The sequence below is a fragment of the Alligator sinensis genome, unplaced genomic scaffold (assembly GCF_000455745.1).
Source record: "Alligator sinensis unplaced genomic scaffold, ASM45574v1 scaffold628_1, whole genome shotgun sequence".
Taxonomy (NCBI): domain Eukaryota; kingdom Metazoa; phylum Chordata; order Crocodylia; family Alligatoridae; genus Alligator; species Alligator sinensis.
Window position 1 is genome coordinate 3,044,143 of NW_005841873.1, and position 22,669 is coordinate 3,066,811.

The 22,669-nt window shown below is 40.3% G+C and overlaps 1 protein-coding gene across 3 annotated transcripts in view; it reads right to left on the reverse strand.

Annotated features, from left to right (window-relative positions):
• Positions 1-22,669, reverse strand: part of PIWIL1 (piwi like RNA-mediated gene silencing 1) — a 29,013-nt gene that overhangs the window by 4,819 nt on the left and 1,525 nt on the right. For all 3 annotated transcript variants that reach the window (XM_006017083.3, XM_006017082.3, XM_006017081.3), the window contains exons 3-18: positions 20,192-20,339; positions 19,955-20,080; positions 17,361-17,575; positions 16,559-16,680; positions 15,640-15,720; positions 14,744-14,941; positions 13,226-13,337; positions 11,367-11,493; positions 10,105-10,222; positions 9,779-9,893; positions 7,538-7,725; positions 6,682-6,754; positions 6,136-6,336; positions 5,117-5,220; positions 2,766-2,836; positions 790-943 (exon numbers count right to left, since the gene is read on the reverse strand). In XM_006017083.3, the coding sequence (XP_006017145.1) occupies positions 790-943; positions 2,766-2,836; positions 5,117-5,220; positions 6,136-6,336; positions 6,682-6,754; positions 7,538-7,725; positions 9,779-9,893; positions 10,105-10,222; positions 11,367-11,493; positions 13,226-13,337; positions 14,744-14,941; positions 15,640-15,720; positions 16,559-16,680; positions 17,361-17,575; positions 19,955-20,080; positions 20,192-20,339 (2,153 nt within the window). The remainder of the gene's footprint in view (positions 1-789; positions 944-2,765; positions 2,837-5,116; positions 5,221-6,135; positions 6,337-6,681; positions 6,755-7,537; positions 7,726-9,778; positions 9,894-10,104; positions 10,223-11,366; positions 11,494-13,225; positions 13,338-14,743; positions 14,942-15,639; positions 15,721-16,558; positions 16,681-17,360; positions 17,576-19,954; positions 20,081-20,191; positions 20,340-22,669) is intronic.

A 22,669-nucleotide genomic window follows, 5' to 3' on the forward strand; every position in this document is an offset into this window, starting at 1 on the left:
TTCCGATTGTTATTTTTTGCACATCCAAAATGGAAAAATGAGTTGGCTAACACTAAAAATGCAGACAAATATACTGCTTATTTATTAAATATAAAAGAGAATTAAGCAATGCCATAACTACTCGTTTGTCTACTGTTGCTTAGCATGACTGTTTTGTGCCAGTGCAGTTAGCAACCATTTAAATATTTGGAACTGTGGTAGTACTAAAGGAGGATGGACAAAACACATTTAACCTACTTTAAAGGAAGAGAGATCTGCTGCTCAGGAGAGCAGTCAATCTAAATGTTAGGTCAGTATGATCCTCTAGTGTAGGGGTGGGCAAAAAACGGCCTGTGGGCCAGATCCAGCCCAGCAACTGATTGAATCTGGCCCACAGGTGGGCACCCACCAAGTGAATGGATCCGGCCTGTGGGCACGTGGCAGCTGCGTGGTGCCGGGTGGCCAGGGCTGCCACCTGTGCGGAAGCATGAACCCATCTGCAGCTGTAGCGCACCCTGCCCCCGCCCCCTCTGCTGCACACATGTGGCTGGCAGCTTCCAGGTTACAGCTCTGGGTGTGTGGGGCATGCTACAGCTGCAGGCAGGTTTAGGCTTCCATGCTGGTCACAGCCCACAGCTTTAGCACCGCCCCCCATGGCCTATTTGCACAGGTCTACTTTCTGGCTTCTCTGATCGTATACTCATGTAGAAGTAGAAACATGCAAACTTTTCCTTATTTTTTAGGAAGAGGACAGCACACAAGGTACCACCACCTCTCACAGCACCACAGATCGAGCCAGAAAAGACTTACTTGTAGTCTTTACCAACAGATTTCAAGCAATCCAAAAGCTGAGGAACTTCATAACAGAACAAGGTTTTTAGCTGACCATCTCCTACCCCATCACGATACACAATAATGCGAGAAGGCAGATGTTGATTGCAGTTGAACCAGGCTCTTAAAGCAGCTTTAAGAAAAGCAAATTAAGAAGTTGATCAATCTGTGCGTCTTTCAGAGGTAAAAGTTCAGAATTAGTCTGTATTACTCAAAATCAGCTTTGAAATTTTTCACCGTGTCAACTGTTTTGATTCCAGACAAGGTCAACAGCAACTCAGCAGCTACCTGAGATAGATACTAGTATGAATGATGCCAATAAGAGTCTTGTTTACCTGTAGATCACTGCGTTATTACCATATTTACTTGAATATAAGATGACTCCGATTATTAGACAAACCCCCAATAATTAGATTCTATATATGGAAATTTGAAAAAATCTGTTACAATTTTTCCAGGTACAGAATTTAATTATTGTAAATCTGTCTTGAATGTGGCCCCTGTCCGGTGCTACAGCAGGGAAAATAGATCCGGGGGAGGTGAAGGGGAAGGTGGAAGTGGGGTCAGGTTTCCCCCTTGCTTTTTGCCTCCCAACCTTTTTACCCCTGCAGCCCCTCCCCACACCCATATTATCACATCCTACTTTCCCCGAGTAATTGGAAGTAAGGAGCAAAGTGGAAAATGCTGACCTTGAAATTAAATATAGCTGTAGTAATTTGCATATAGTACTCTGACTTAATTCATCCAGGACTGATTTATGTTACCCTTTTTGAAACTGCTGCAAGTTTTAGCACAGGTGTTTCATGGACACTACCATATAACATTCAGACAACATGGGCTATGTACTCAGTCATACTCAGTATTGGCTGCATTTAAAATCAACTTCATAGTTGGTTTCCATTACTGAACACATACTTTTAGCAGCAGTTCAAAGATGGACAATGTATTTAATGTGATTTCCCTGTGTGGGGATGTAAAACAAGGGGCTCCCCATATCTTCCATGCTGATTGGCAGGAAAAAACAATCTTGTATTTGAGTAAATACGGTACCATGATCATCAGAATCCCCCTGCTAGCTAGACATCTGGAAGTATAAATTACGAACTTTATATTCATATCTGAACTCCAAATCATTTAAAATGATAACTGTAGTAAAAGGTCATCATAAAAAACCCAAACGCAAGGTTTCCTTGAAAAGACAAATGGTCCACAACAGCTGTAAGTTCCACTTTATCATCTACATAGTTCACCTCAAATGTGCATGAAATTCAGTAAGTATTAATATAACCAACCTGCAGAGAGTAAAAGCAGATGGATAAAAAGGTATTTATAATTTTTAGGAGTAAAGTAAACTTGAAGGAGTTGTCCCATTTTAAACCTTTGGCCAAACATTCACTATGAACAAGGTTTATATAGCCAATGTGAAAGACAAGGAAGTGACCTGGTAATTGTTTTAGTTCCAAAAAATACACCATTCAGAAACCTGATTCTCAATGAATGATCCAATTTTCAGTAATGGTGAGACTTATGCTAGTATCGCCAATAAGTAGTGTAATACTTAACTGGAAAATAACTTAATTTGATATTCAAAACCTTTACAAAAGTGTCTTATCTTTACATCTCCCCGTCTACCATCAGAAAAGTTTCCTCATTTTTGAGTTTGCTAAAAAATACATTAGAAATTTGTTCACCACAAAGAGAAATAGCTTTAGTATTTTTCTTTTAAACGTGTGACTCTAAAAATGTATATTTTACAATGGGTGTACAAAGCTGACTGACAAGGTAGCAGTTAAAACCAAGTAGCAGGAGAACAGGCAAACAAGCTAGTTATCACTAACAGCTGAAACAGGCAATCCCTTTTTTCACCAAGTTAAATATGGCATTTTTTTCTTTTCAAGAACTGTTCCGACAATGGACAACTGCCACCCAGTGGCTATTAAGATAGGAGCTTTTACCTTGTAAACAGACCTTGAGCTCATCCACAAGTTCTTGTCCACGATCTTGTAAGATACAGCGTGAAAACCACCTGTTTGGGGACCAGGGAAAACAAAAATTCCATTTAATATAAAAGAATGCCTCATTTGTCAGAAGATGTAAAAGTTATATAAGCAGGTTGGCATGCCTGCTGCTCCCTTAGAAGTCCTTTAGACTGTCCAAACAGTAGTCGGTAAGTGGGCTTGAGAGCTTGCAGCCTTACTGTCTGGCTTTACTCCCTTGGGAGCCCCTCAGCCAGTCTTCATGACAAAAGCAATACTCCCTGGTCCAAAGGAATAAATCATTTTTGTCTAGTTCCACCCATAGTTTCCGTGAGGGCATCTGGTGCACTGGATGAGGTATACCACATTCTGGGACCGATGTGTAGGATCTGTGGATTCTGATGGTTTTAATGTGGGGATTGTTGACTGCTGTGGCAGTAGAGATTTCTTAACAGATTTTGTACTTTTTTGTTAAAAGCACAGTCATAACACATTTGGTACCTGCTGATCAGCTTGGAGTTTGCTACTGATGAGCTGGACAAGTTTAAGGTAGAAGTCTGAAACCCAAGAGCAGGGGTGGGGAGGGAGGGGGTGAGAGGAAAGCTGTGGATATTCTTTCAAGGTCTGGTCCTTATCACAAATGGCTGTAACTGCTCCATGATCCTTCTTACTGGTTCAAATGTGGGATGGCAGGTGACAACTACAGGCGTGAGGTTTCTAAAATGCTTACTGAACAATTATTCTCTCCTTCTATGCCTTCTAGAACAGCGGTTCCCAGGTCGCGATCCAAATGAGGGTCGCAGGGGCAATGCTGGCAGTGCTGCACAGAAAAGACGAGCCACGCTGCATGCTGGGAGCTCCCCCACCCTCAGGCTGCTACCGTACTCTGCTCCCAGGAGCGGGGCATGGAAAAAAAAGAAGAGGTTGGGAACCACTGTTCTAGAAGGTAACCATGAAAAAAAATAGTAAATTGTCTTTGACTTTGCCAGCCAACCTATGAAGATAAATACCTTGGCACCACAAGATTTCCTCTTGCAGATCCTGAAATCTGGAAAGAGGTTATGTTATGTAAAGGGGCCATGGCTTGATCTCAGTTTAGAATGTTAGTTCTCAACCATTTTAGGCTCAAGGCACCTCTCCTTAGACTCATGTCATACCCCAGAAAATGCCCGCTCTTAATTTTCACTCATTTTTTGACTATGGAAAAAATAAGACAGCAGTTCTTCCATTGCAAAGAACTAGGAAAAACTACAATAAGTTCATATGTTTGCATACCTAACGGGGATAGTATTGTGTGGCATACTTAAAAGGATTTTATATCACCTTAGCAGAGAATCAGTGGTTTAGACATTTTAGTCAGTTAACGAGGCAGAGGTAAAACAATGACTGTACAGTTATATTAGCCTTTCCTTCCTGTATCAAAATAGCCCCTGGCAAGTCCTACTCCTAGGAGACCATCTAGGAACTATCGTTACAGTTAAACACATTGGTATGCCTTTGGCTTTCCCTGGAGGAAGGCTGAGGAATATTATCAGAACACTGAACCCAAAATAGAGACAGAAGACTGAGCATATGTTCTTGCTTCAACTTTTTGTCTAAAGAAGCTTGAAATTGGAAGTCAGGACATTCGTGAAGGTCTGTAGCCTGCAATGGGGACAAGTCATCAAAAAGAGCTTGGTCGTCAGTGGAAGCAGTTGAGAGGAACAGATGGAAGGGGGAAGGGTCGAATGAATCTCCTGTATCTCCTCAGCAAGGCCTAGAAGGCACCAAGGAATACATTCATTTCCTCCCCAAACAATAGTGATGATCTGAAAAAGATTCTCAGTGGAAAGCTATTTATTTTAGTTTCCAACATGTGTTTTGGAAACTTTCCCATCTCCAAATATTGTTGCTTTCTTTGCTCCTCACTTATATGCAAGCAGCAAAGAAAGGCTCAATTCATCTGTTATTCAACAAGCAAAAATCAAGTAGCAGAATGTACTTTACTTACAAGCAGCAAAAAAAAAGTAACATGCAGAGAACAGCCACAGTAAACAAAGCACACACGTCCCTACACTACACTCAGCAAAGCAGCGCATCTTCTTTTATAAAGGACTCCCTTTACATGCTACTTCCCAAGGAATTTTTGGCAGCCCGTGTTCAATCAGTGCATCATCTTAAGCTTGAAGAACAATGTACTGTTCCTTAGTTAGCCGACTCAATTTCTTCATTAAGAACCTTAAATATGCAGTTTGGACTAATTTAGATAGGAATATTTTAAACGGACTGCCCATAACTGATATCTATTGTAATTCTGGTCAATTTGTCTTTAGAAACAGGAAATACCTTACCGTGTCATTCCCTGATTCAGGCTAGCAACAAATCCTGCAACTGACCTCCTCCCAGCTGTATTATCATGGTAACAGTCAATCCCCACAATCATGAGTTGTTTCAGCTTAAAAAGAAAGTGAAAAACATGCTAAGAGCACCTCTGATATCTTCATACTGCAATTATAGCGCATCAGAGCAGACTTAATTAATCGACTCATTTTAGACTAGCAGATTTAGACTAGACATTAGGAAGAACTTCTTCACAGTTCGAGTGGCCAAGGTCTGGAACGGGCTCCCAAGGGAGGTGGTGCTCTCCCCTACCCTGGGGGTCTTCAAGAGGAGGTTAGATAGGCATCTAGCTGGGGTCATCTAGACCCAGCTCTCTTTCCTGCCTATGCAGGGGGTCGGACTCAATGATCTATCGAGTCCCTTCCGACCCTAACATCTATGACTCAATTAAGTCGAGTCTGTGGGAGTGTGATAATTACTGCGCTCTAGCCAGCTGCTGCATTTCGTGCATCATAGCGTTCCTGTGCTTCAGCATGGTGGCAGGGGGACTTTTCTAAAGATGGTTTGATGAGCTTTAAATAAAGCACCCCTGTTGCCATTTTGAAGTGCAAGGATGCTGATACACAAGATGCTCTGGGCACTTTAATTAGATTAAAAACAGCCCCATAGTAAGTGTAAACACCCATAGTTAAGCTAAAGCAAACCAAGGTTTTATTATAGAACCAGCCACAGAGGCTAAACTACTCACTGTCTAACTGCACCAAAGTCTTAATTTATGCAATTATCTCTAACTTTTATTTCCCCACAAAGTGTTGTCAGCTATTTCGCCATCTATTCACACAGGAAAAAAAGCATTGAGTTTTCACATACAGTTGGGGTTTTTTTTTGACCCAGAACATAGTGGGCAAGATATCCTCCAGCCAACCAATGGGGGAAAACCATTGGTGTGAAAGCTTTAACTTTTCTCATAGCTAAACTATTAAATAAGACTCAATTTATATAAGTTTAACAGAAAAAGCTGGTTACTTACTGGAATTTCAACACTCCAGAGCTCTCCACCCATCTTGCAGTTCATCTGTAATGCAATTTTTGTTGCTATGGCCATTATAGTCTGTGGCTTGCTTAATGTGCGAGCTATCACACATTGACTTGGAGTGGGACAATCCGTGCACAAGTACTTCTTGATAGCATCATACTTATCTTTGCGATTACTGGACAAAAGGCAAACTACCTTTAAAAAAAATTAAACAAGGGGTTTTCAAAACCAAATTCCAGGAGACCTGGATTTATTGGAAAGATTTATTTTATATCATTACAGCTCCCTGCTATACCCTCCCTCCAGCAATTTATAGACAGCTTGAGTCTTCAAGTTTTGATGCTTTAAGAGCCAGACCCGTTTGATTTTCAAGGAAAAAGGATATAAAACAATCCCACATTTTAGTATAAGGTTAAACAGAAAACTTCCTAATTGCCTGACCTCCCAAGTATCACCAGATTCTCAATAGATTATTATTATTATTAACATGTCCAAAAGTATTAGGTGATATGCTTTGAAATTATGGACCAGTATACATACTATCTGTATGTCAGAAGTAACTTTTTGTTTCAAAGTCCTCAAATAAGCTTCTGTTCTATCTTCTACTTCAATCCTAAAAAAGGGACATAAACAAGTAAATAAATAAATGCTGCTAGAACTCAAAATCATAATAGCTACAAAAGATCAGTAGCACCATAAGATACCCTTTCCATCAAGATAAATGTTACATACATTTTCACACTTATGGTTCTGTTAAAATATTCTGCATTGGCACTGAACTAAAGTGGTCAAAGTATCTAGACATAAAAAGAAACAAACCTGATCCACAACCTTCCAACAAGGAAGGAAAAACAACAAAGTTTGCCAGAGTGACTGGCTACATACCAGGAAGGGAAAATGACAATGTATGTTGTTGCTCCACCCTCTTACAGGAGGGGCTCCAACACACATCATAAACTCAAGAGGCTTTTGGCACCTAGCTGGACCCTTCTCTAATCCCACTTAAAAACTTCCACAGATTAACACGCTAACTCCAAAATCTGAAGTGTTTAGATTTTCAGTACCTTTGTCCTACTTACATGATTATCTCCTCCCTCTTTCAGCACATGTACTTACACCAGGGGTGAGCAATCCCCAACACGCATGCCACTTGAAGGCATTTTGCTTGGCACACGTGCCTCGGGGAAAGGGCCGTGGCTGCGCAGCCACAACAAGGATCAGGCCCCTCGTGGCTCCCCTGCTGTCCGCCCCAGCACACCAACATCTTTTAAGTTGAGGTTGCGGGTGTTTTTTGGCACTCTGCCCAAAAATGTAGCTGACCCCTGGCAGACATTTAACTAAGCCACTACAAAGAATGTCTAAGCAAGATAACTAGCACATTTCTAAAAACACTTACATGATTGCTTTGTTCATTCGTATGCCCATGGATGGTGTGACTTTGAAAAGATTCTGAACAAGTGCATTGGCTGCATCATAGTTGCGCCGTGTATATACTAGTAACCAGTTGTCCAGTGGCTTTACACTTATTAAGGGGGCTCCTCTAGTTTCTTTTGACCAGTCTGCAAATTGAGGGTTGTATTCAAACTGCAAACAAATAAAAGCAAGCATGTTATCTACGGTGTAATTCCAGCCACAAATTCCGCTTCTCCAGGCATTCCAGACTGCAGCAGCAGCATCTGCCCTTGCCGCAGTAGCTTAAGATGGGAAAGGATTTTTTCCTCCAAATCAGTTCATGCCATCTTTACTCATCTTGTCATTTTTAAAATATGCTGAGTTCTGCAGCATCATTCTTGCTACAAGCTGCATTATATTTTAGTTTAACAGCTCTGCTACAATGCTGAAATATTTAGTTTCAACAAGTTTACCAATGAGAATAAAAACCATATTCTGTTTTACAAGTCAATCTTTCCATGGTATTCTAATTTATCTCTGATGAGATGGATATTAGAAAGTAGAACTTGAACCTTTTTAGTAAGTCATAAGAACATTTTCTGGTATACATACTCTACAACTAAAAACAAAATTAAAAATCATTTATCTTTTACCACCAGCAGATATTTAGCTTCCAAAGTTTTTTGTTTTAAATACAGAGGTACTCTTTGAAAGTCAAGAGACAGACAACTTTCTGTAGTTTCCAACCACACCTCTTTTGAATGGGTAGAGAAGAAAAAGTCACTAGCAGAATGGGATGGGCACTAGCAGAATGTCCCTCAGTAGGTAATGGGATTATGTAGCCTAGCCTACAGATTAGCCTCCTGCAAGTCGAACAGTTTAATGCAAGCCAGGGGTTTTAGCTAGATCTAAGACTCGTGGCTGGTCACGTTGAAAAACAGAAGGGGCAGGAAGAAGCTATTCCTCTTTTCTCACAAGACCCATCAATACAGGATGTTATTGTTTCTGTGAAAAGCTACACACACTGGAAGCCAGGTCCTTTTTCCAGCAAGTATACATTACTCCTATTAATAAAATTAATATCAATCAATATCAATCAATCAATCAATCAATACAAACAGAACCAAGAAACTGGAACCTTGAAAATCTTTTTTGGTTCAGCATTTAGTTTAAAAGCTTTCAATATCACAATATTGGAGTCTTCAAAGAGAAACATTAGAGGTATTTAAAAGGCCTGGGTTTTCTTCAGAAGTCAACTTATACACAGCAAATCTGGTTTCCTTTGTATACTTCAACAGCAATGACATGCATTTCTTGGTAAAGAATGTATACTTTAACAGGTGACACGATTTTTTGTTCATAACGTACGTTTTCAAATACACAAAATATTTCAGGTATTTCTGGTGTGTGTATCAACCTTATTCCCTAATGTATTAAATTCTATACCTAAAAACTGCATTTATTTAGATTTCTGATCCAAATCAAACATTTGGGCAAGAACTGATCCAACTAAAAATGAACTTAGTAAAACCATATTACAGTCCTCCTTGCCATAGTAGCAAACAGCTTTTGGATGTACACTCAATTGCTTTGCATCAAAGCATGTAAGCATCTGCTTAATTATGGGCATGTGGGTAGTCTCAGTGGAAGTTAACAGGCTCCATGTGATCTCCAGGAACAAGCATCAGTGTTGGAAAAAAAACCAAACAAACAATTAAGCATCTGCAGTGGTATTATAAACGAGAAATAAAAGTAACTTAGGACAAATGCATTATGAATTTAATTAAAGCAAATGATATAGAACAGGACACATGAAAAGTCAAAGAAGGTTGAGTAATAATTGCTGCAGAACCCAACATAGGCAGTATCCTTTTTGGAGGTTCAAAGACAGTTACAGTGGTAATTCCTATCCACTAAAGTAGAATAATATGGAACAGTTGCCAGATGAAAAGGGTATCAATTAGTTACAACAACCTGTAAAATTACTTGAGAATTATTTTTCCAGTTGGCTCAGTTTCTCCCTTGCCATGGCATTTACTTTTATGGAACAGGAGGCCAGGGAAAATGTTCTGTAAGTTTTTAATGGGATTTTTCAAAAATACCGTGTAAAAAACAATACTCTCAGACAAGTGATTGTGTTGAACTGTCAGTTTAAAAAAAAAGAAGTCCAGTTGATAAGTACCCCAACCAGTAAGTATCTTGTTTTGTTCAAAAGTTCAGAGACAAATTAAAATTATCCACTTACCGCTCTCCCTGATTGATGGATCTTTTCGGCTTGAATTACTCTTCCAGTGAAAGATAGTAAACGGGAATCAAAGCTTAAACCCCAGTCACGAAGTTCCTTCTGAACACTGTCATCCCTGTGTAAATTTAAAAGTAAGCCATAACAGTTAAAAATCAATCACATATCACCCAGAGTGTATGCATTCTGACTTAGATGTAGATTGCATTTGAGAAGAATAAATTAAGGCAGAACAACAAAAGGCAACAATTTAAGAACATCCAGTGGTTACAAAAAACATGAATAAAAAACCATTTGTTGAAAAGTAGTATAAGTTCTGAATAACATACTGTTGAATGTAGTTAATAAGTTTTCCAACTTCACGCTCTCTTCTCTCCGGCGTCAGTCTTGTATGAAGAGACAAGTCTTTCATCACATTAAAATCACTACGCATCTTATCAGTCAACCCTGCAAACAGCAATTTTTTTTTTTATTTTTTTTTTATTTTTTTTTACTGAAAGACACATTTTTACAAAAATGAACTTGCCAAGTGGTGGCTTTGGATTTCATTTTATTTTGAACATAGAACCACTGAAGACTTGAAACAGTCAGGGAATAGCTATTAGTTGTAAGATTTTTTTAACAACATATTGCCTATTGTACCAGACCATGAAACATTGTGCCAGTTCCGGTACAGCACAGCAGACATTGGTAACTTTTCCCCTTTGCTTATCCATATTGTATGGTGGAGTGCACATGGGCCTTACACTCAAGCTCAGCAGCTTTTTGGCTTGGCAGTCCCTATACCATAAAAGCCACGCTCGGCTCTTCTTCATGTTCTGCACAGACATAGAAGCCTGGTACATGATGGTCACTTGTCAGTTCCAGTACCACCTTTGGCTTAAACAGTTCCTGCAATCCTCATAGTCTCCAGACCTTTCAGCCTTAGCCACAAGGGTGTTTTTAAGTAGACTGGTAGTTAGGTTTTTCTAGGCCCTGCCATCATTCTTAGGCTCTGCCATCATTCTTAGGCTCTTCTCAGAGGGACTAGGAAAAGGAAAGCAAGCTTGTGGCCTGTAGTGTCATTAGCCTGTGTTTTCAACTCTGTTCTACCTCACCACACCCCAAATGTGGGGGTTTCAGAAGTAGTAAAAGACTGTTCAGCTCTAGAGATCCTTATATAGACAGCTGCACACAACTAATGGACACCCTCTCGCGGTCCGTGCCAAACTAGTTAGCCTTATCTATGAGGCCATTATGGCTTCTGCTGCAGTGATAAGGAAAACCTAAGCGCTCTCTCCCTTCAGCGAGGAAGGAAAACAAGAAATACAAGCTGCCTTCCAGGAAATATTGAAAGAAGGGACAGGGAAAACATTTAGGGAGGGAAAGGAGTAATCAAAAGGGGGAATTTTTTTTTTTTTTAAAGTATTGCACATTTTTAGCTAAATTTTCATGTGTGTATACTTCTAGTTACAACACTTGCAGGTATCCTTTCCAAACTTATTTATACAAGCAAGTATTCCAGTTAGTAAATCTGTCAAAGTCGCGATTATTCCAAAGTATACAACATACACAGTAGATGATTCTGTGTGAATAACTACAGATACAATACCTGTCAGGTAGCACAGCTCAGGAATAAGTACTGCAGGCCCTGGCATTACACCTCCTGGCCCCCTCTTCCTCTTTGTCTGACTGACCAAAACTGGCTGGTTCAAGTCAGTGATTTCTTGATTATATTGCTGCATAAAAAATGCACAGTACACTTTAGTGTATCAGCATAAAGAATAGAACTGGCAGTTCAGCATGAATTTCTTCCATACTTCCTTCCCCTTTGCTCTCTAAGTATTTGTTTATCCCCTCATCAACTATTAAACCTAATTTATAACTTGGAAGGCCTATCTTGTGCAAGCAGTTAGTAATCATGCTTAGTACTTAAGTTCCCCATGAATGGAAAAGAGCTTGTTACCTCGGTATCAAGTGTTTTTACCCAATCTAAGATCAGGAAGAAGCCATCAGCAGAAAATGCAAGATTAATATTATGCATTCTTAAGCCTCAAAATAACAGGCTTCTCATATTCCACTAGGATAAGCAAAATGCTGTTTATTTACTCAAGAGTCAATAACACTGGTTAATGACAAAACCATATTGCTTTTCCTACCCTTAAAAGAAAACCATTGCTCTTACACCAAGTAGTTTATAGATGTATACTGTTCAAGTGTATTTAATTCTGAGATGCATGTTTCCCATGTGTATGAATTCTTTTGACTAACGCTGTCAGCATATCTCTACAGTTCCCTTGATGGCCAAGGGCAAGAAGGGCAGATGTAATCAAGATTCCTTTACTAAAAGAGAAGGTAAGTCTCGTAGAACGGCCTCTCCTTGTGTGTGGAAACAATCATTAGCACATTGGTAGGCTGGTGTGGCAAGAAGTGTCCACTGCACATGTACAGAGTCCTTCCATAGTTCTAAACCAAAAAACTGGCCAACAAATTTGTGGCGTCCATAGGACCAATATACTAATGTCACCACCCTTCCATGGAACACAGAAAATCTAACAAACTGCATCATATACATGTAATAGGCCCCAGCAAGTTGAGACATGTTCTCACTGATGCTTTGGGCAAGCTGATTGACATTTCAATCTAGAAGGAAACCTGCAAGTGACCAGTGGGCTGTTGTTGCATCCAGCATTACTCCCATAAAGTTTGTGCTTTGAGTAAGTACAATTGTGACTTGTTTTGGGGTTTTTTTTAATTCACACACTGCAACTGAGTAATTGGCTTCAGACCCAGTTAATTAAATGGTTCCCTAATGTCACTGATTGGGAACTAGTTCACAAGTGCGTGTGAAGTCACAATGGCTTGTGAAGTGATGTGGCTCTGATAAAAGGTGGAAGTAAGCACCTAGGCCAGCTTACCCTCACAGTGGGTGAAGGATGGAGTGCTTGCACCCATGCTTTGGGAGTCTCTGGGATAGGCTAACTGTAGCTCTGGGGGCATTACCACTTATCTGTGTCCCCTACATCAGGCATTTGACAGCACTATTGGTATTGACACTGTCACTGTTTTCTTAACTAGATTTTTTTGGGGGGGAGGGGAGAAGGAAGAAGGGACATAAAAGAAAGCTTATAAATGTTGGATCAAAGGGTGGGGGGTAGCATACCCAGCAGCATCCATTTAGTAAGCCAAGAGAAAGATACAGTGTCCTAGATACATTTTGCTGAAATTATTAATAAAGACCTTGAAATGTACATTCAGGATACTACTAGAAATACTGGCATCTAAAAAAATCAGTCTTTGAGTCTTCAGCATCCTCTAAAAGATGGCTACAAATCAAATTCTCTCTCCCCCCAGGGGAGAAACTATGCATTGTTTCCTGAATATTCAAGTGCTACTTGTTTATAAAGTACTTGTTTCAGAGTCTAGTATAAAGCATAAAACAAATATTTTTGGAATTTTTAGTTGTCATACCATTCTGTAGTAGTCTACATAGCTGATTTCAGATCCATCTGCTTTCTTAAAGGTGCATCTTGGATTGGCATCCCAGTCAATGTCATCAACTCGGTAAGTTTTGTTGTTGTATCTAAAAAAGGATGAAATTTTTAAAAACCCTCTCTTACATATTCTAATATTATAAAAGCCCTGGTCTGTCTGTCCATCCATTTGCACTCTGATTGGTTCTCTGAAACAATCAGAGTGCTCCAAAAGCGTTCCAGACAGGAGGTGGCGGTGCAGTGTGGCGTGGCAGAGCACTGCCATGACACTGAGGACAGAGAGGATGGAGTGGGGGACACCGACCTCACCCCCCTGCTCCGTGCAGACGGTGGTGGTGGCATGGGGTGCTGGTCAAGCAGGATAGAGGGTAAGGTGGGGCAAGCTTTCCCTGCCCCTCCCCACCCCAGGAAACTGCGGTGGTGCTCCGTCCCCACCTTCCACCCCCATCATTCCTGACGGGCAGTTGGCTAGTTATCTCATGATTTCTTTATGGGTGCGTGAAATATAGGACAGCAGGAAATGCAGAAAGTTAAAGAAAAGCATGAAGTAATCTCAAACAGTTGAGATTTTTATTTATGCTGACTAAATCAACTTCCACATTCAAACTATAATGGCTGGTTTTAGATTCACTTTCTGTATTAGCATGGATATAGAATTAATTTTAAAATGCATAAAAAGAAAAAAAGGTCTATATCCACTCGGTTTATTTCAGTTTGTACTATCACTCTGGTCTAACCCTTAGCATACCCAGATTACAGATTTTTTGCTTTCACGTTTTGTTGTGTGCCTCAAAATATGCATGTCCCAGCACAAAAATAGTTATTACAGAGAAAAAGGGGCATAGGAGCAGCAGCAGCCTACAGAACTATCTATAACAACACCAAATTCAGTACCAGCCCTTTTGTCACATTAAGGCCTAGAAGAATCCTAAATCATTAAGGAGAGTATAAGGAAGTTATTTATATATAAGATAGTATCTAGATGGAAGTTAAAATTCCAATAGTTTGGATTGGTAGTAAATCCTTCAGCAAGTCTACATCCATTCTTGGGCTCTGAAGTGTTTAAAAAAAAAAAAAGTTTAGCTAATATAGTAAGGGTGGTTTCTTTTCATGTAAATAAGATAACGCCTTAAATCACCTGTTTGAGCTACAAGTGAATACAATTATATATATTACAATTTAACATGAAGTGATTCAGTTTCATAAGCAGAACAAGACAAGGAAAGAGACTTGCTTTGTTACCAGAAAGCTGACATGAACCCTGAAAACTTCCAAGCCCAAGTCAGAGTTAAATAGTCACTTCCTACTTTGTAAGCTTCCTGTATTCAGAAAAATTGAAATAAGCACCTGTTGCAGCATAAGTTCTTGGAATTTAGGTCCAGATTTTCCAAGATGCTTACACACCTAAATACCTTTTGAAGTCTGCTCCTTCATATAGTAGCATGGGTCACAGTTTAATATTATCATTTACACTTGGAAAAAAAAAGTAGCTTACTTTGTAAGAACAATTAGACCTATGAGTTCTTTAGCACAGATATCTCTAAATCTTTGTTCTTCAACCTGACTATACAGATTGTACATGAAATCCAACACAGTTTCACTCCGGAGAACCTTATGGCTCACATCTGTACATAACATGATGCTCGTTTCATACTGAAGAATAGAAGTAGTGAAACCTGGCCAGATGATTACCCTGTCAGAAGAGAACACAAACACCTAAGTATACCTTTAAAACATCATTGTTCTTCATTTAATATTCTTCCTTTCACCTCCCCCAGCAACTGGGAAACCATACATTTATTAAGCCACAAATACTCCATATTCCTTCAGCTTCCAATGCTTTAGTCACCTTTAGATATTTTCACGCAGGTACCTATAATCAACTTAAGGCACAGTACGACTAATTTAGTGAAGCAGCAATCTAAGCAAAACAGAAAATTGCCTTAATGTTTAACCAAGACTACAAACTCATCCACTAATCTGAAACAAATCCTTTAAGAAGCATCAGACCATTGGGTGTGCCTGTGTGTGCATGCAGAATCAAAGTACAGTTGCATGTTGGCAACCTTTCACTGCTTATTTAGATGCTTTTAAGCAACTACTTAAAGCACTCCATTTCAGTTGAAAATAAGCTTTAGAAATCTTTGGACAAGGGTCTTCCTCTGCTTACCTCTATCCCTTCAATAGAATTCATAATACCTGATTTAGATTAGCTCAGATTTTCATTACTATTCTACACGAAGACAGAACCACTAGTTAGGGACATGCAAAAATCTCATCCTTTTAAAGAGCAATTTAGACTTAAAGTTTTGTTTTGATAGGAGATAAATTTGTGTCATCGTATCAAAAAATCGTTTCTCCTTTGCAAATACAGGAGTCCATTTTCCAAACCTGTGATTAGGGATGCTGATTGGGTCATTTGGGTTGTAATAATTACGTCCAATTTGCTGCAAGTTCATCATCTTCAAAAGCCTAAAAACAAAATAAAAAGATTAAAGTAAGTGACAAATAACAGTACTGTTATGTTCCTCAAAACAGCTACAACATTATCCACATGTATATTAAATATATTATAATCTAACATGAAGTGATTCACTTTTGCAAGCAGAACAAGTCAAGGGAAGAGACTTGCTTAGCTGTTAGAAAGCTGACATGAACCCTGAAAACTTCCAAGCTTTTCCAACCTGAAAAAAGTTACATACCTTGCTTTTACATTTAGCTAAAAGTTAATTTGGTTTCAATCCAACTTTAAGCAAAATTCTGAACAGATGACATGGCACTTATTCATTCAGTTCTTTTCAGGTGATCTTGCCACAAGTCACCTTCAGTTTCTAGGATAAAACATGTGCTGATTGGCAACAGCTTCAGCAGGTCTCACTTTGGATGAAACTAAAAGACTAAGTCACCAAGGCAAGCAGAAAGTCTGTGCCATAGAAAGCAGCATGCCAGTTTGTTTCTGCATTGCTTCCCGTGCCTTCATGACAAAAACAGTGCCAAATCAAAGAGTATTTAATGGTACTCGTAAAATGAAAAAATCTGAGGCAACATATTCTTGCTAGACACAACAGTGTATTTCCAAAGTGGTATGCTCATGACAAATGTATCCAACTGCACAGTGAACTGTAGCTGACTATGACCAGATACCTCGTATAGGTATTTTCCTTCAGCTGCCATAAAAATGTATAACAAATTTAATAAACACACCATAAAGACAAAACAATTGATCTTGTGGAAAAGGAAGACTTGTGTCAGACTTTTCTACTGGGTTTTTTTATAGAACAGTTACAAGTACCATATATAGAAAACAAACCTCCTGAAAATAATGTTGTAAAACTGTAGGCAGGTAGGTGAAGTAGGTGGCAGCTCACTGGTTAAAGTGATAGTAATCTTCACGGTCTCTCCATTCCTCGTCTGACTACACACCTCAGTAACCTGAAGGGACAGCAAGTTAAATTGTTATGTAAACATATACCAAGGCTGGTATTTTCAAACCAGTTTAAGATGTTTTGCTGATCTTATATTTATTTCAATGCTTTACCCCAGGCTACTTTGACAGGCTGAAGATAGTAATACAACTGTGCAGGAAGTCCAAACTCAGACAAGAGGCAGTTGTAATTAGCCTATGACTAAAGTTTGATATGGCAAAATGCTCATCCTGATTCATTTCCTCCCATACATCTAATTTTGCTCTTCCCCATCCATCTTGCTCTGGTGGAAGATTAGCACAACCATATCTAGCACAGGGCGTTATCTACAACATCCTTTTAATAAAGCAACCCACTGTTTCAATTGTCAGACACCAAGTTAAAAATCCAAGGAAAACAAGTTTCCTCATCCATACAGTTTCTTGTAATTTCACTATCCTCATTTTTGCAGGAAAAATTATTTTAACCTGAAGAATTCAAGTGTGGATTACCATTTGAATTTTATTCATTCGCAAAGATATTATACTGCAAGTTAGCAAAAATTCACTGGCAAACTCAACCCATTTAAAATGTTGCAGACACACCCATTCTATTCATACTTTAACAGTCTCACCAGACAAAAAGTCATAAAAGGTAAAGAAAGAACTGAACTCAAAACAGAATCCAACATTATTTCTCATTTCACACCTTGTTTTCTAATTTTTTTGGTAAGAATAATGTTGTTCCATCAAACACACGCGTTCTTCCAATTAGTTCTTCATGCTGAAACAGTAAAGCTGAGCGGAGACGTCGCGCTTCCATCTGAGGATTGTAGTTAATATGGTATTGATATAAAGCCCACTGTGGACGAGAGGTCAACCGGAAGTGGTTTGTACTTAATTTTATGATAGCACCTGAAGTACCTGAATGTGATAAACAAAGATATTTAGTTGGCTTTAAAACTAGTATTTAGTTTTAATAGTTTTAGACAGCGTTTCAACAATTCTGCCTTTTCAAGCAGTGAACTTAAAATCCAGCCCAATACTGACAACACCAAATTTTATGCAACTGTCTCAACACTGCAGACTGAAGATGAAAATCCTCTCTTAGGTACGCGCAGCAAAATTCTATCAACCCTTCACCTAGCAGAATTGCCATACGCAATAACCACCCAGCATGCTGTCCCCAAAAACAGATAGTACCAGGTGTTAAGAGTTTTTTGTGAACTACTGAAAAACATGCCCACTGACAAAGTTCAGTCCTTACTCCAGAAAGTTTAGTTGTTGGAATAAAACAATGTGAAATACCAGAGTTTCCAGTCCTGACCATTTTTATCTTACTGGTAACAGCCGTACAACTTAAGAAATTCTTTTCAGCATCTTAGGCTCACTGGGTTAAATTAACATATCTGGCACTCATTACTTCAGATTTGTTATACATTTTGTATAGTAATTTAACTGTCCATCAGTTTAAGTTATACTTCAACTCCATTTAGTATCCCTTTATACTTAAAAGGGCAAGCCCTATTTCCCCTGTATACCATTTCCTATTTTACATTCCTGCGTTTTGAGAAAAATCTTTACTAGCTAACACTGCACAGTTTTAACGGCAGTCCAGCTTCTAGGTTTCTGCCATTCATACAAACCTTCTCCAATCAGTTTTCGGTGGGGGAGCCTGGACCACTGCTGCAGCCAGGAAACAGTTAACACTGCCTTGTGTATACCTCACTTTTGTGGGAAATGCAGATGCAAAGAACACCCAGTCACGGTTGCTCCATAAAGCCTTTCTCCTCTTTACAGAGAAGAAAGAACATCATTCTGGTATTTAACCAGAAGATCCCCTTCGTGTAATCCTGACAGCTATTTGTTTAGAGATTCTCAAAGAATCTCCCTGTAGAGGGATCCTTTTTTATTTATTTATTTATTTTTTTTTTAAGAGCAACTTGCTTATTCTCTGTCAGCAACCAATGGACCCCAGGAAATGTCTCCAGGTGCATGGCTTGGGAAAAGCCACATGTAAGAAAGAATTCTGACAAGTATATTATACACAATATGAAAACCAAAATAATATTATTATATTCAAGTTTTCAAAGACAAAAATTTTAGGAGGCTCAAGAACTGTGGCTTCCTGGATTATTTTTTTTTAAATGAAGGGTTTATGATATTTTACAAACAACTTTATTATCAGTGAACACATGCTTCTTGTTCCTTTGGAGCAGTGGTTCTCAACATTTTTTTGTACAAGGACCCATTTGTAAACATTGATGGCCAGTCCCAAACCAGTGCCCCTCGCTCCTGACCCTCTGCCCCCTGCCTTCCAGTGTGTGGGGAGAGGGGGCCCCCCAAGCAGCCCCTTGCAGGCTGGAACTCTGGCAGTCTGCAAGGAAAAGCCACGGTTTCCCACACTTTTCTCCTTTAAAAAAGAATCCGTTTTTAAAGTTTGTTGATCCATGTATAAAGTTTGCTTGTGACCCTTTCATATATTCTTGTGACCCACTTTTGGGTTGCGACCCACGGGTTGAGACACACTGCTTTAGAGCAGGATAATGGGTACCCAAGCACTAGGGTCACAGATGGAGAAGCCACTATCAAAGCCTTCCTGAAGATGAAAAGTGTGTAGCTAGCTAGGTCTGTCACTGTGCTGAAGCTTCTTTACCAAATAGTGACAACCTGGCCTCAGTCTTAAAACAGCACTACAGTTCAGACAAGTCAAAACAAACCGTGAAATATAAATTATTTTTTATCAGTGGTGTTACCAGGCTCCAACTTCTGCATGAAATGGTAAACAAGGAATGTTAAGTAATCCTTGCATGAAATAGGAGTTTGCTGATCAGAAGTTTACATAAGTTACCAAGACACAGAAACATGGTTTGGATTCCACTCCCTCCCCCCGCCTCCCCTCACCACTTGTTCTTCTCTTGTTCCACTATAAAGTGTCTGAGCAATGAATCAGTGGTTCTCAACCTTCTTAAAATCAAAACACCCCTCAAAATGCTAGCTCAGAGTTTTCACTTAGAAGAATTGCTCTATTATTTTTCCATACTCAAAAACTATTGCAGAGTAGTCAGAAATACCCAAACAAGTCAGAATGTCTTCAACGCAATGAAATAAAAAACAGTTGTGCATTAATGACTGTCTTCCCCACTATTTCTCCTCATTTTCTCCCTCCTTTAACAACTCCTACCACAACAAGGTAACAGCCCCACAGCTTGCTCCTTCAGGTCCTAGTGCAATAAGAATCACCCCCATGTACTATTTAGATAAAGCCAGGCAAGCCAAAGCTGTAATATAATTTTAACCTACCTGTTTTTGATTCTTTAACATGTTCTATGGCTTGGCGAGTATTTACTCCAAGGTCATGGAAATCTCGACGACGTCCACCCCTCTCTCCTAATGACAGCTCCTGAAAGCCAGCTGATATCTGAAGTTCTAAAATTCATGGAGAACACCCAGAAAATTTACAGTATAGTAGATTTACTAAGTTATATTAATCAAATCAATCTTAAAAATTTGTTCCAACAGGCAATAAGGCTCACTTACTTCCTGCTTCACTTGGTGGCTCTGGTACAGCTGGGATCCCTTTCGGATGCCCACGGCCAACATATTCTCCTTCTGCTGGTGGGGGTGGCTGTGGTTGCAGCTGCAGTCTAGGTTGTCCAAGCTGCTGACTTTGGAAACCTGGTGGACCCTGAAAAGTATGTTAGTTAGGGACAACATTCACTGACATCACGTAAAATTTATTGTTGCTAGCCGCTATAATGGAGTGTGGCATATCTAAATTCTAATGAGTTTCTTTAAGAAAGAAAACACTGAATATAGTACGACCTACTACACTGTATTATTCAATAAAAATATTACACAAAAAAGTATGCCGACTCTGTGGGCGCGTCTAGACAAGTGCATACATGCTGGCATTTGATGTGGAGCTAATTTGCAGCACAGTGGGGTTTACTGACACCAGTAGGTCCCACTGTCAAAAAAACCCATGCCAGAAAAAAAAGCAGGGCAGGGCTGGGCTGCTAGCTGTCCCCAGGGAATGCATGTTCCTGCTCATGGGGACACGCCCCATATGTCCAGGTAGAGTGCTTTTTTTAGAACTGCTAACATGTTGACCTCGAGCTTCCCCTTCCATCTGTTCAAAAAAGGGGGTAGGGAAATCAGAACCCTCATTACAGCACTGCATCATATGAAATACAACCTCTTGGTGCCTTGAAATACTCCAGAAACTGCTTATGTAACAGACAACTTTCACACACCTTAAGGCTAGTGGAAAAGGGGTTTACTGCAGAAAAAAAAAATTGTTATCACTAAAAGGTGACTTTGGAATACATGGCACTGAATTACCTGCCTTTTCTTTAAAACAGGGATGGGGAACCTCTGCTCAGCTGGGGACTCCATTTCCCAGCCGCCCTGCCCGCATAGTTTGTGCTGGTCTCCATGGAGACCTCCAGCTGCGGTGTGCGGCAGAGCAGTGCAGGGGGCTGCTCTGGAGCTGCCAGTAATGTGGGACAGGGACAGCTTGGTTCAGAGCCACTATCTGTAGCCTGCACGCACCAGGCAGGGGCATGCACGCAGGGGATTGTGGCTCTGCCCCACTCCAGACAGGTTGTCACTCACTGCTGCAAGGAGCCAGGGCACAGCCACGATCACCTGCATGCGTGCCCCATGCCCGAAGCATACAGGTTACAGATCGCAGCTCTGTCCTGGCTCTGGAGCAAGCTGCCCCTGCCCCACATTCCCTGCAGGCTGCTGAGGTGCCGGTCTCCATGGAGACCGGCACAAGTCATGCAGGCAGGGACAGCTGGGAAATGGAGTCCCTGGCAGACTGGGTCCAGCCCACAGGCTGAATGTTCCCCATCTCTTCTTTAAAAGAATCAAAGAACCTCAAGACAGGACTGAATCCTGCTGCATACAGTGCTAAATTCAGTAATTAAAAACATGAATGGCATGGCTTCATGGATGGATCGTTACGACAAAATATAAAGACACACGATGAGGGAATTCTTAGTGTAGGATATTTCCCTAAAACATGCCTTGCTCGCACTCCACACTGCTTACAAAAAGTCAGAGCTCTACTGCAAGTATCACTGGGTGCATCCAAAAATGCTCGTGAGCATACTTAAACCACAGGGCCCAACAGTGGTGCTGAATGCATGCCAAAGTGTGGCTACATAAGTATTTCCCCAGGAAATGTCTGACCTGGCATAAATATAGGTAACCCCCACTCAAACACAATACTTTTGGGCAGGGGTTATCAACCTTTAACCTTACTGCAGACCACCCCTTGCAACCTGGCTGGCCCCATAAACCACTCATTCCTTGCTGTGCCTCAGTTGTTCCTGCTCTGTGCAGAGGGAATGATCTCTTGCTCCCCACCCCATGCAGCCTCCTCCACAACAGGTGGAAAGAGATAATTTAGAGCAGCTAAGATGGTGAACAGAGGCTGCAACCTAGATGGAAGCCGTCTTCAGAGCCCTCTGCTGAACAATGCAATTAGCTGGCCTTTAAATACGGGGCCGGATCTGACAGCAAGCCTGCAACTGTGGGTCAGTGCACCATCCCAGATCCAATTTCTTCACAGGCCAGATCTGGCCTATCAGTTATAGCCTGCTGACCCCTACTTTAGGGCATGTCATTACAGGGCTAGTGCCATACCCAGCAAAAAAAGCCAGACTAGCTCAGAAAGAAATGCAAAATCTAAAACTTTCAGTTCACAGGTGATACCTTTTATTAGACCAAATGAAAATATTTTTTTTATTTCATAGACATTAGGGCTGGAAGGGACCTTGGAAGATCATTGGATCCAGCCCCTGCCCAAGGGGCAGGAAGTCAGCTGGGGTCAAAGGCTCCCAGCAAGAGGGGCGAAGCTTTTCTGCAAACTTTTGGGCTCACGCGCCCTTCATCAGGCTCAGGGAAAGCTCAAGATGGTAAAAAGTCCCCATATGTAGGAAATAAACTTCATTTTTACATTTAACTTTCCCTGAGCCTCAGGAAGGGCGTGTCAGCAGGCAAGTTTGC